The following is a 15,038-nucleotide window of genomic DNA, read 5'->3' on the forward strand; positions in this document are numbered from 1 at the left end:
TTTTTACATAAGTTATGAACATTTATAAAATCTCAAAATTTATGACCTATTTTGCAATTTTCTAAGCAATAAATAAGGATAGACTCAGCGGACGCCATATTGAAGTTTTTTATATGATTAATGAGTTTCTTCTCAAATTTGTTTAGAATGCTTCACTTTTTAGTAATAGACGTAAAAAGCGAAAATTTACCATTTTTTGATCTTCATTTGTTTATAACTATGTATATCATCAAAATCGGATGCAGGAAACATATAGGTTATTAATATAGATGTCCATACTACTCAATAAATTTGGTTTCGGGCTGGAGGGGGATGTGTCACGAGAAAAATCTTATTTCTCTGGACTAAATGTTCCGACTATAATAATTATACAGTGATGAAAGCGTTAATAACCGGCAAAATAACGCAAAAGATGGAAAGCATAATAATACATTGTGAAGTAAAGAGATGAAACTAGTAGAGGTGAAGATTATCGATATAAACGTATAAATTAACATTACATTACATAGTTTCCCACCTTTAGACGTATCGGAGGAGTATGACAACTGTCACTTTGACAGGAAAATTATAAAATATATATTATAAAATACTCCTGTCATAGACGTCTAAAGGTGGCAAACTATGTAACGTAATGTTCATTTATACGTTTATATCGATAATTTCCACCTCTACTCGTTTCACCTCTTTTTATTTCACAATGTATTATGTTTTTCATCTTTTGCGTTATTTTGCCGTACATTAGGGCGCTCATCACTGTATACAGAAATGTGACGAACACTATAAGACAGGGGTAACGAAATATAAATGGAAAACGGTATAAATATTAATGGAGGAAGACTATAATATACACCACTTGAGTTACGCCTAGTAGCGGACGAACTGATATCCAGGCTATGATAGAAAATCTAGAAACCGCATGTACTGAAGTAGGATTAAAAATAAAGTTCGTTAAAATAAGAATCATGACGATATTCCTATCACTGTATTATCCACCAGGAAGTTTTGTGTAGTAAAATACTTCTCTTCGAACATATCACAAAAATAATCATAAAAATTGTCAACTATATTCGCCCTTTACAACACCGCCTTTTCAAAGCCATAGAAAATTCTGATCTTGATCTTATTTTACGTAATGAAGTATGTTGGTCCAGTAACGGTAATGGTAGAGGGGAGCCCAAGCGGGTATTTTTGCAGTTACTCGAGCGCGTCATATTATCACATGGGGAGAAACCTTGTACCTCTACCATATATTGGCTCTTAATACAGGGGAGTTCGTTAAAGGGGGGTCCGAAAAAAATCTATTCTTAGGCCTCGTACAAATGCAGGCGGTTACAGCTTGTTTACATGGGGCAGGTTTGCCAGCGTTTGACGCCGCGGTTAGCCGACGGTTGTATCGTACACATGAGAGCGATTGACTGGCGGTCTCATTCCTCCCCTAGTAAACTTAAAACCGCCGCGGTTTGACGACGGATCGGTTCCATATGTATGATGTTGAGCGGTTGCATTTGTTTCTATGTAACTTGAACCGCGGCGGTTGGGTTTTTCAGGTAAACCGCGACGTCGACGTTGGAAAACCGCCCTCATGTGGACGACCCGTTAGAAAAACTCGAAATCGTCAGATTAAGATAAGGTAAGTTAAGTACATGCGAAACAGTGTATATTTTAAAAATCTAACGATTTGAGCGTGGCGTAAGGAAATAAGCGAGTCGCAAAGTTTCACAAAAAAATCGAATATTTTGCGAAATGAACGCCAGATCGAAAAACTAAAAAAACACGTATTCAATATTTTTCAAAAATCTATCGAATGATATCAAAAACGAAGAGGAGTGGGAAATAAATTTAAAATACAACTCCGCGATATTTCGCGAAATGAACATCAGATCGAAAAACTGCAAAATACATGTATTCAATATTTGTGAAAAATCTATCGAATGGCACCAAACACGACCCCCGGAGGTGGGGTGGGGGGTTACTTTAAAATCTTCAATGGGAGCCCCCATTTTTTATTGCAGATTTGGATTCTTTACATAAAAATAAGCAACTTTTATTCAAAACATTTTTTCGAATTATGGATAGATGGCGCTATAATCGGAAAAAACGATTGTTGGAAATGGAAAATTAAATTAAAAAATGGAAAGTCCCCCACTTTATGAAAAACTTAATTTTTTTGGTTTTAGGACATACTCTTCACAACCCAATAGGTCCCCATAACGCTCGAGTAACTGCAAATTTAGCATACTTTCCTCCCCTACTATAAAGTTCTTTCACGATTTATAAATTTAATTTTTTTTAATGCTCCTTATGGTGTAATTGTAGAAATAATAATAGAACCCCAGCAAAAATCAATAAATTAACTTACCTCTCCTTCCACATATTGATTGCACACAGCACATTTTGATCCAAAATTCTTTTGGTAGTCAGTTGTACAGTAGTATTCGCCGTCCTTGGAGAAGAATCCTCCCTTTGCTAGGGAACTGCCGCACACCTTACATTTGAAACAATGCATATGAAAATACTTGTCTTGAACCCTAAGAACCTCCCCCGAACATTTCTTTTTACATGACTGGCAATATGTTTTCCCTGAAACAAAAAGATAGTATACTTTTATAATTGTTTCATTGACTATACATCGAAAATTTACTAAATTATTAATATATTTATTATAAATATACACTGCGGTGCAAAAAAATCGATCCGTTAAAAATTTGGTCATTTTTGATGTTTCGAATTTCCTAAACCCGTTGTCCGATTTAAGTGATTTTTTACCACGTTATAGCCTTATTCATTGACAATATCTCTGTAATAATATTGTTGCTAGACAGTCAAACTATCATTGTATACCGGGTGTACGAATAAAACTGTGTTTTTTTCTCAAAGTTCGCATCACCCTGTGGACTATTCTGGCATTTATGAAATACTGGAATTAAAACACAACTATAGCCTCAGGTTTTCTTAACATTTTGTCTTTCGATTCATTCGCTTATGTTGAATAATAAAAAAGTTAGGTACTTTAACAACTGGCCATGTTCGTCATCAGTACAGGGTGTTTCTAAAACATTTGCGCAAAACTTTAAGGGGTGTACATGAGAAAATAATGACAATTTGCTTTATAATCATATGTCCGCAAACGCTTCGTTTCCGAGTTACGGGATGTTCAATTTTTTTTACAAACTGATGATTTAGTTATTGCTTTAAGGGGCTATCCTAGTGTAAAAGTACGAAATTCATACACTTTTTTGGGAATTTCTAAAATAAAAAGTACCGTACCAATTATTTTGAAAATTTGCATGAGCATTTGTTATAAAAAGAAGTACATGTGAAACAATTTTCATAAAAAAAATATTGAAAATTAAACGATTTATTCGCCATCTACTGGCACCGTGAAAATAAAAACATAGCTCCACTGCTGCAGTGATTGGGACTAAAAGAGATCCTGAAACATAAAATATCAAAGTTATTATTGAAATATAGGTTATTTGCTATACCATCAACTAGGGATTTTTTTAATCGGATAAAAATGTCAATTTGGCGGTTTTTGATCTGAAAATCTTTTAGCTAAGTTTAAAAAAAATTTCAACACTTCATCATTTTTCCAAATTTTAATATTTTTCAAAAATCCTAGTTGATGGTATAGGAAATAACTTATATTTCAATAATCACTTTGCAATTTTATAATTCAGGATCTTTATTAGTCCCAATCGCTGCAGCAGTGAAGCCATGTTTTTTATTTTCACCGTGCCCGTAGATGGGGCATAAATCGTTTAATTTTCAATATTTTTTTTATGAAAATTGTTTTACATGTACCTACTTCTTTTTATAATAAATGGTCATGACAATTTTTAAAACAATTGGTACAGTACTTTTTATTTTAGATATTCCCAAAAAAAGTATGTGAATTTCGTTCTTTTACACTAGGATAGCCCCTTAAAACCAGTTGAGATGTGCAAATAAAATTTGGTGGGTTTTAAGACGTAGTTATTGCACATTTTTGACATACAATTAAGAATTTAATATTCACCAATAGCGCGCAAACGGGTATTATGACCGATAATATTACCCGTACGTAAGCCAATGGTGAATATAAAATTCTTAATTGTACAGTGGAACCCCGATAAGTCGACCCCCGATAACCCGGAAGTCCGGCTAACCCGGACCGATTTTCATCAGATAAACATTTTGATTTTCAGTATTTTGTATTTTGACATTGACACCCGATTTGGGCGTCGAAATGTTAATAAAATTATTTTTCAATTTATTTGTGGCGTATTTCCAATCAAAATAGTTAATTATCAGATAAACATTTCAACAATAAAAATGTTTGTAATATAATATTTGAGAGATAATGTGTATTTGTGTAATTTGAACTATACGACAGTAAAAATGACTAATGGTACACGCCGCGCCGACAGAAACAACAGACACGTGTATGTAGTATTCCTTTATATATTTCAAACAACATTGTTTAAAAAGACTATTTAAAAAATTCTTTTTCAAACAATGGTCTTCAGTTTTCACTGTTCTTAAATAACATAACATCGATTGTGACTGTATTGTGTGTAGTACTGTCTTGTAGATTGTTCGCTTCCGTTTGCTTACGTTTGTGTTTGCGTGTTTTTAGTAATTTAGATGTGTAGGTACTGTGCATATTTATACATATTTCATGTTGGAAATAGTTGAAAGACTGATAAGTTTGTACACACTTCAATGAATAAGGGAAAATGAAAATGTAGTATGTCAAAGTGTGTAAATAATTTTATTTCCTTAGCTGAGCGCTTTCGACATAAACGTCATCATCGGAGCTAATGGTCAAATACTAAAAAATTACCGCTACATAGAGGTGTAAACAAGTGCATCTTAGGAATGTACATTTGATTTTTAAATTTTGAATGCTAACTTAGTCCTCCGTACAACAGCAAACAGCAAAAAAAAACAGAAAGAAACGGCCACATACACGTTGCACAAAAACATAAACTTTTTTCATGGTTCGGGTGTCGATATCACCCGTCCATCCTTGGCCTAGTAACAAGCCTAGTCAGTCAGCTGTTGTTACTAGGCCAAGGATGGACGGGTGATATCGACACCCGGACCATGAAAAAAGTTTATGTTTTTGTGCAACGTGTATGTGGCCGTTTCTTTCTGTTTTTTTTGCTGTTTGCTGTTGTACGGAGGACTAAGTTAGCATTCAAAATTTAAAAATCAAATGTACATTCCTAAGATGCACTTGTTTACACCTCTATGTAGCGGTACTTTTTTAGTATTTGACCATTAGCTCCGATGATGACGTTTATGTCGAAAGCGCTCAGCTAAGGAAATAAAATTATTTACACACTTTGACATACTACATTTTCATTTTCCCTTATATATTTCATGTTATTTCAATTCTAACGGAGTTTATCTGTAGTATACCGTATTTTATTAATTTTTACCATATTCTCCGGTCCCGATTAATCCGAGTTATCGAGGTTCCACTGTATGTCAAAAAATGTGCAATAACTACGTTTTAAAACCCACCGAATTTGATCTGCATATCTCAACTGGTTTTAAAACAATAAATAAATCGTCAGTTTATAAAAGAAAAATTGAACATCCCGTATCTCAGAAACGAAGCGTTTGCGGACATATGATTATAAAGCAAATTGTCATTATTTTCTCATGTAAAATTACCCCTTAAAGTTTGTCGCACTTATTTAGAAACACCCTGTACTGATGACGAACATGGCCAGTTTTTATTATTCAACATAAGCGAATGAATCGAAAGACAAAATGTTAAGAAAATCTGAGGCTATAGTTGGGTTTTAATTTCAGTATTTTATAAATGCTAGAATAGTCCACAGGGTGATGCGAACTTTGAGAAAAAAACACAGTTTGATTCGTACACCCGGTATACAATGACAGTTTAACTGTTGTTCTGAAGCTATTTTAAGTTTAACTGTCTAGCAACAATATTATTACATCGATATTGTCAATGGATAAGGCTATAACGTGGTAAAAAATCACTTAAATCGGACAACAGGTTTAGGAAATTCAAAACATCAAAATTGACCAAATTTTTAGTGGTTCGATTTTTTTGCACCGCAGTGTATTAAATATTATTTTATAAAATTTTTGAAAAATGCTATTTTGATGTATGTAAATAGGTAAAAAGTTGGGTAAATCTAGTAAAAGGCCACTAATAACCCTTGAAACCTGTTTTTTGGCATAAACGATGGTTGCAGTTGCTTCTTTGAGGACTGGAAATCATAAAAAAAAATTGTTTCTTTTGAGAGTTTAAAGGTGTATCGTCCAATTTTTGAATGTCCTAAAGGTAGGCTATTGATAATGTTCAAAATAAGAGAACTAAAAGGAACTAAAACGTAAACGGAATTTTATTGTCTCATACAGTCAATGGACCTCTATATTTGAAAAAACCGTGGAGTGCTACCATTTAAATGGGTGCGTTTTAATTACAAAAATATATTCAAAATAAAAGCAAAAAAATAACACGAAAGAAAGCAAAAAATAACACGAAAGAAAGCAATTTTGTTTTTTGTCCCACAAATTTTTTCCACGGGGATATAGGTATAGACATTGCTTCAGCAAAAAATAACTTACATTCTTTCTCTTTAAAATGACGTTTAGTAGAAGTCTCTAGGATTTATATTTTCTTTTATATAATGGGTGCGTTTTTGAGAAATAAGTGAATTAGTCCCTAGGCACAGGGTGAATTAGGGTGAGTGCTATGCACTTTTGGTACAAAGACGTCTACCGGAAAATTGTTACAAGTTAAATTTACTATCGAAATATTACATTTTAAAGTTAAAAATATTTTTAATTACAAAAATATATTCAAAATAAAAGCAAAAAAATAACACGAAAGAAAGCAATTTTGTTTTTTGTCCCACAAATTTTTTCCAAGGGGATATAGGTATAGACATTGCTTCAGCAAAAAATAGCTACCATCCTTCCTCTTTAAAATGACGTTTAGTAGAAGTCTCTAGGATTTATATTTTCCGAAATAGGATTTTTCAAAATTCGCCGCTCACAGCATTTTTGGGCCATTTTCCCCATTATTTCGCAAACATTGTTCTGTAACTTTTTGTTTACGCATTTCTAGATATATGCAATGGTACATTTATTAGAACGAGGAGTCAATTACCTTTAAAATGGTCTATTGTATAAGGTTGCTTGACTATTTTGAAGCAAGTTCTGCTTTTTCAAGGTTTTATACTTTTAATGATTTTTGATATTTTTTTTTGATTATTTTTTAAATTTCTCATTTTGACTTTTCCTTGTACATTTAGGAATATACATTGTATAATAGAAAACAGCATATTTTCTTTACTTTAAAATGGTGTATTCCAAAAAAATCTAGGACTATTTTTAAACAAGATATCCGTAGGATATCCAAGAGAATCCGTAATTTGAAAAAATTTTAAAATGTTTTTTTTTTCTTTCAATTAGAAACATCTAATTGCATACATATTATAATATAATTATTAATTCCAAATAATTTTTCTTAATAACACTTTTCGATATTGTGAAATATAAAGGTACTTTACTCCTGAGCAAATTTGTTTTTTAAAATACCTCGTACACTATTAATACAATTTTATATCTGATGATTGCATTTTAGATTTCAGACTAGGCAGAGCATTTTATAAAAAATAACTTTTTTTCATAAAATTAATACTAAAAAAAAAGTTTTCCATATGATTCCAACTATTGCATGTGTATATGTCACAATTTGAAAAAGCATATCTTGTTTAAAAATAGTCCTAGAAATTTTTACAGTACACCATTTGAAAGTAAAGAAAAGGAGCTTTTATTTTTATTATAAAATGTATATACCCAAGTCATCATCATTCTCTTTGCCTTATCCCTATGCGGGGTCGGCTTCCCTAATTGCATTTCTCCACACAATTCTGTCTTGGGTCATATCAATGTTAATCCCCTTTACCAACATGTCCTGCCTTATCGCCTCCCCCCAGGTCTTCTTTGGTCTTCCTCTCCTACTCCTTCCAGGAATCTGCACTTCAGCTATTCTTCGTATTGGGTGATTAACGTCTCGACGTTGAACATGACCAAACCATCTTAACCTATGCTCTCTCATTTTGGCATCAAGTGGTGCCACACCTAGACTTCCCCTAATATACTCATTTCTAATTTTATCCTTCTTTGTCACTCCACTCATCCATCTAAGCATTCTCATTTCCGCCACATGCATTCGTTGTTCCTCTTTCTTTTTCACTGCCCAACATTCAGTTCCGTACATCATAGCCGGTCTTATGGCTGTTTTATAGAATTTTCCCTTCAGCTTCATTGGAATTTTTCTGTCACACAACACACCACTCGCTTCTTTCCACTTCATCCATCCAGCCCTAATTCTACTGCATGCATCTCCATCTATTTCTCCATTACTCTGTAATACCGATCCTAGGTACTTAAAACTATTGCTTTTCACAATCATTTCACCATCCAAAGATACCATTTTATTTGTAGTAGCTCCATCTTTAAATGAACATTCCAAATACTCTGTTTTTGTCCTACTAAGTTTTAAACCTTTTTCCTCCAGAGCTTGTCTCCACTGTTCCAGTTTTTGTTCTAGGTCTCTTTCACTATTTCCTACTAACACGACATCATCAGCATACATTAAGCACCATGGAATGTTACCCTGTAGTTTCGTTGTTATCTGGTCCACAACTAATGAGAATAAATACGGACTAAGCACAGAACCTTGGTGCAATCCTACTTTCACATGAAATTTATCAGTCTCTCCCACACCTGTCCTAACACTAGTCGTTACTCCCTCATACATATCCCTCACAATCTTTACATATTCACCAGGGACTCCTTTCTTATTGAGTGCCCACCACAGAATCTCTCGAGGAACTCTATCATATGCTTTCTCAAGATCAATGAATACCATATGAGCGTTTGTTTCTTTACTCCTGTATTTTTCCATCAATTGCCTTATAATGAAAATTGCATCTGTTGTTGATCTACCCTGCATAAAGCCAAATTGATTCTCGGATATTTCGGTCTCTTCACGTATCCGTCTGTCAATTACTCTTTCCCATATTTTCATGGTGTGGCTAAGCAGTTTTATAGCCCTGTAGTTTGTACATTGTTGTATATCTCCCTTGTTTTTGTAAACAGGTACCAGTATACTGCTTCTCCATTCGTCTGGCATTTGTCCGACTTCCATAATTCTATTAAATAGACCTGCTAGCCACCTTGTTCCTGTCTCTCCCAATGCTCTCCATACTTCCCCAGGAATATCATCTGGTCCTACCGCTTTTCCTTTCTTTATTTTTTGAAGCGCTTGAGCCACTTCCTCGTTGGTTATTTTGGTGACCATTGCTGCTACTGTCTCCGTTGGCTCTACAGGCTGTCTGTCAAATTCTTCATTTAATAAGCTGTCAAAGTACTTTCTCCATCTCTTTTTGACTTCCCTTTCGTGAACTAGTATTTTATTATTTTCATCTCGGATACATCTAATCTGATTAAAATCTTTTGCTTTCTTTGCTCTCTGTTTGGCTATTTTATATATCTTCGTTTCGCCTTCCCTGGTATCAAGTTGATCGTATAGGTTTGAATACGCTTCTGCTTTGGCTTTTGCTACTGCTACTTTCGCTTCCTTTTTCGCCACCATATAGTTTTGAAGATCTATGTCGGATCTGGTTTCTTGCCACTTTTTATATAATATTCTCTTCTCTTTTATTTTTCCTTGTACTTCGTTTGACCACCACCAAGTCTCTTTATGCTCAAACTTTTTTCCTGACGTTTTCCCAAGTATTTCAATAGCAGTCTCTCTAATACTACTGGCCATTTTTCTCCAAATTGTATTAGGGCTTCCTTTCATGTTCCAACATATTTTTTCTACTATTCTTCTCCTGAATAGACCTTCTTTCTCATCTTTCAGCAGCCACCACTTGATTTTTTGTGGTCCTCTCCGATATTTTTGTTTAGTTTCGCTTTTTACTTCGATGTCCAGAAGAAGCAGCTTATGTTGTTGGCTTACTGTCTCACTCACTATTACCTTGCAGTCCTTACATTCACGTATGTCTTCTTTCCTTATCATGAAGTAGTCTATTTGGGATTGATGTTGTCCACTTTTGTAGGTAATAAGTTGAGTTTCTCTCTTTTTAAAGAATGTGTTAACAATCGCCATATCCAATGCTGTTGCTAATTCAAGCATGTCATCCCCAGCTTCATTTCTAGTTCCAAAGCCTAATCCCCCATGTATTGTTTCATATCCTGTCTTGGTTTGGCCCACATGTGCATTGAAATCACCTCCTATTATAACTTTCTCCTCTGCTGGAATATCACTCAGTACGTCTCCTAATTGATCATAGAAAGCTCTTCTTTCATTCTCACCCAGACCTGTTTGGGGAGCATACACACACACAACATTCAATACCTCTTTATCAATTACAAATTTCACTGACATCATTCTATCACTCGTTCTTACAACTTCTACTACGTTATCTTTCATTTCACTATCAGCAATTATACCAACTCCATTTCTAGTGTTACTACTCCCTACATACCACAATTTGTATCCTTCACCTAGTTCTTTCGCCCTTTGTCCTTTCCACCTAGTTTCTTGAATACAAGCAATTTGAACTCTTCTTCGTTTGAGCGCATCCACTAACTCCAGACTCTTACCTGTAAGACTACCAAGATTCCAAGACCCTATCCTAATTTTTCTAACCTGTAATGGTGTTCCCCCTGAGATAGTCCTCACCCGGAGATCCGAACGGAGGCTCATTTTACTACCGGAACATTTTACCTCAGGAGATGCCATCATTTCAGTATAAGTTTTTATTGCGTTTGGAGAAGGTCTTTTCATTATTATGGCCTGAAAAGATTTTTGGATATTTGATGCCTGAATGCCTTTTCTATCAGCACCATACCCTGCCCTGCACGTTTAGCCAATACACCACCAATGCAACCAAAGTGCAGTATTACCCCACACCCGCCTGCATTTTTCTGTATAGGCCAGGATCCCTACTGTAAGGACTGCCCTATAAGCCAATGTATTGTTGCCCGTATCCCGCCGCTAGGAGGCACGTACTTTGGTTATTTCGGGATACAAATGTATATACCCAAGTATACAATAAAAAAGTATATAAATTTCTGATTACCCAAGTAATCAGAAATTTAAAAATAATCGTAAAATATATCAAAAATCATTAACAGTATAAAATTTTGAAAAACAATATCTTGCTTAAATATAGCCATACGGCCTTCTACGATAGAACATTTTAAAGATAACTGACTTCTCTTTCTACTAAATGTACCAGTGCATATACCTACCTAGAAATGCGTAGAAAAAAGTTACAGAACAATGTTTGCGAAGTAACAAGGAAAATATCCCAAAATCGCTGTGAGTGGCGAAATTTGAAAAATCTTATTTTGGAAATTGTAAATCACAGGGACTTCTACCAAACGCCATTTTAAAGAGGAAGGATGGAAGTTTTTTTTCTGTGAAGCAATGCCTATACATACCTATATCCCCGTGGAAAAGGTTATGGGACAAAAAACAAAATTGCTATCTTTCATGTTTTTTTCTTGTATATATTTTTGTAAAAAAACATGTTTTTACTTTAAAATATGATATTTCCATAGTAAATTTAACATGGAACAATTTTCCTATAGACTTGTTTGCACTAAATGTGCATAGAACTCACCCTAATTCACCCTGTGCTTAGGGACTAATTTACCCCTTTCTCAAAAACGCACCCATTTAAATGGTAGCACTCCGCGGTTTTTTCAAATATAGAGGTCCACTGACTATATGAAACAATAAAACCCTGTTAACGTTGTAGTTCCTTTCTAAAATACATAATCAATAGCCTAAGGATACAGTTATGTACTTCAAATTATATAATTATAACCTATAAAAAAATTAATTTGATATGCACTGAGCGTCAGAGAAAACGGGCACCACACAAGATGGGTCATTTTTGATGTCTCGAATTTCCTAAACCTGCTGTCCGATTTAGGTAACTTTTTTAATATGTTATAGCCTTATTCTTTAGCAATATCGCTGTAATAATATTTTTGCTAGACAGGTAAATTGTCATTGTATACCGGGTGTACCAATCAAATTGTTTATTCTCGAAGTTCACTACCCCCTGTGGAATATTCTAGCATTTATAAAATACTCAAATTAAAACCCAACTATAGCCTCAGGTTTTCTAAACATTCTGTTTTTTTATTCATTCGCGTATGTTGGATAATAATAAAAGTTAGTACTTTAACAACTAGCCATGTTCTTAATCAATAAAGGGTGTTTCTAATCTAAAGAAGTGCGACAAACTTTAATGGGTAATTCTGCATGAAAAAATAATGACCGTTTGCTTCATAAAGATATGTCCGCAAATGCTTCGTTTCCGAGATACGGGATGTTGATTTTTTCTTACAAACTGACAATTTATTTATTGCTCTAAAACCGGTTGAGATATGCAAATGAAATTTGGTAGATTTTAACAAGTAGTTATTGCGCATTTTTTGACATACAATTAAAAATTTTATATTCACCACTGGCGTCCATACGGGTCATATTACCCGGTCATATTACCCCCATACAACCCCTTAAAGTTTGTCGCACTTATTTAGACACACCCTCTATTGATGAAGAACATTGCTAGTTGTTCAAGTACCAACTTTTTTATTATCCAACATAAGCAAATGAATCAAAAAACAATGTTAAGAAAACCTGAGGCGATAGTTGGGTTTTAATTTCAGTATTTTATAAATGCTAGAATAATCCACAGGGTGATGAACTTTGAGAAAAAAACAAAGTTTGATTGTTACGCGCGGTATACAATGACAATTTATTTGTCTAGAAACAATATTATTACAGCAATCTTGCTAAAGAATACGGCTATAACGTATTAAAAAAATCACTTAAATCAGACAACAGGTTTAGGAAATTCGAGAACTCAAAAATGAACCATTTTGTGGGGTGCCCGTTTTCTCTGACGCGCAATGTATTTTGAAGTCTATAAAAACCAATTCTTCAGGTTTATGTACACAAAATACAAAAAATAGACATGCAGCCACCCTCAAAAAAGTTATAAGTTTTTTAGAAAAAAAAATGCATTTTTATATTATGTACAGTCAACCTAAGAATCTATAAAAAATAAACAAGTTGTAACTATGAGTGTGAAATTGACTGCAACCCACTGAAAAAAAAAAACAAAAAAAAGACATTTTTGGTGGTAGCTGGAGGGGGTAGGGCCCGGTAGGGGTGGCGGGCTAAAATTGCGCTTTTATTTTTTAGTCACATAGAATACAGATCGTAAAAAAATGAGAAATTTAATTCTTTAGGCTTTATTTTGTTATCGGAAAAATAACAATGATGTTCGCTTTTTTTCTATGTGCGCATTTATACATGAGACGTTTTCTTCTTGTGCGATTTAATCCATGTATACAATTTTCCACATGTGGATCTTTTGGGCTTATCTAACATTGCGCTTTTTTGTTTATTTCCTTTGCATTTTTTAATTGCGATTTTTTCCTAGATTCCAAACCATTATGTATTTCCAGACTGAGGCAAACAGATTTTGTCATGTTAATCGCCAACTTCAGAGGGACTTGATAAGGCACGCAAAGAAAAGATCAAGTGCCAAATATGGTGTTTGTGCAGTAAACTCTAATCTAGGAAATAAAAGTTGCATCGCTTTTTAAAAACGCATGAATGAATGAGTCAAGATTTTAACTGATAAGATAAGTCATCAAATAATGAAGTCTATAAATTGAGCGCATTTTATTTATATCTGTTATTATAATATGTGCAATTATTATACAAAAAAGGTTTTCCTGTCGCAATGTGGAAAAATATAACACCGCGAGGCCTAACGACTCCTATGACATCTTCAATATGGGAAATGGGGTAAGTTTAACCATATATTTTAATTATTGCATCTTTATGTATTCAATATTTAACAATATGTACATATATTGATTTATAAAATAAGTATGTATGTATATTCAATAAAACCACACCCAAAAAACTAATTACATTCTGTTAAAGTTTTATTTAGACATTTTCAACGAAAACATTTCGTTTATAAATTCGCAAAAGTGTGTGTGTTATTGCGTTGCCGCTCCTGCAATACTCAGATCAGATTTATCGATGGATTCTTATGTAGTTTTTTCTTCTGAATCCAAATCTGAAAACGGCATTTCGATATTTCTAACCGTCTTCGAGATAATCGACCTCAAAGTCTAAAATGTGACGTCACAATCGTTTTATTTTCTTCCGACACACTACACGTCCAGCTGAAATCGTTGCTATTAAGTAGGCTAGTTTTTTAATCTCGTTAAGCATAGGTTAAGCAAAGCATAGGTTATTTACATTTGAGTTTGACACTTCGTGAATGTCAAACTAAATTTTAAATTAAGTATTAACAAAACATCAATGACATTTGATAGTGAATTTAATTATTATATAAAATAAATAAGATGTTCAAGAATACAATTTGAGTATATTTTAAAAGCAATAATTTATTAACAGCTTTAAAAAGGTTTATACGAGTATTCGGTCTCCCCTTTATGATAAATGGACTGTTCCATTTGCTATGAAATTAAAATATAGTCGGTTCGCTAAACTCGACACCACTGGCTAGTGATTTTAATAGGTATTTTTTTTTGTTTTTGTGAATTTTGCCAAAATTGACAAAATTACTAATTATTTAGTAATTATTAACTAATTAGTAATTTTTTTTTGCCAAATTGGCAAAATTATTGACTAAAATCACTAACCAGTTGTGTCTGAGTTTAGCGAACCGACAATATATGAAATAATATTGTTTGGTATAAAAAATTATGGTCTGATATGTGCATACATATATTGACATACATCCTTCTAATGGAAAAAAATATTTGAAGATTTTTCTCAAATTATGGATACCAACAACATTTTCATTTATAACATGTAATATAAAATTTTATTAATTTTATACGAGGTATATAAAAAATATGAATTTCGATCAAGAGTAAACTATCTTTATAGTTCATAACATTTAAATTAGAATGATATAATTGCA

The 15,038-nt window shown here is 33.5% G+C and overlaps 2 protein-coding genes across 6 annotated transcripts in view; one reads left to right on the forward strand and one right to left on the reverse strand.

Annotated features, from left to right (window-relative positions):
- The window catches only part of LOC114329219 (actin-binding LIM protein 3), a 148,592-nt gene that overhangs the window by 118,290 nt on the left and 15,264 nt on the right, over window positions 1–15,038 (reverse strand). For all 4 annotated transcript variants that reach the window (XM_050655980.1, XM_050655981.1, XM_050655979.1 and 1 more), the window contains exon 2: window positions 2,360–2,580. In XM_050655980.1, coding sequence (XP_050511937.1) covers window positions 2,360–2,580 — 221 coding nt within the window. The remainder of the gene's footprint in view (window positions 1–2,359; window positions 2,581–15,038) is intronic.
- LOC114329217 (endoplasmic reticulum mannosyl-oligosaccharide 1,2-alpha-mannosidase) overlaps window positions 13,751–15,038 on the forward strand; it is an 87,396-nt gene continuing 86,108 nt past the window's right edge. Inside the window, exon 1 of one of the 2 annotated variants that reach the window (XM_028278254.2) lies at window positions 13,751–13,882. In XM_028278254.2, the coding sequence (XP_028134055.1) occupies window positions 13,871–13,882 (12 nt within the window). In that variant the 5' untranslated portion in view covers window positions 13,751–13,870. The remainder of the gene's footprint in view (window positions 13,883–15,038) is intronic. The other variant, XM_050655982.1, reaches the window with a different exon arrangement.

This window comes from Diabrotica virgifera, chromosome 7 (assembly GCF_917563875.1).
Source record: "Diabrotica virgifera virgifera chromosome 7, PGI_DIABVI_V3a".
Lineage (NCBI taxonomy): Eukaryota > Metazoa > Arthropoda > Insecta > Coleoptera > Chrysomelidae > Diabrotica > Diabrotica virgifera.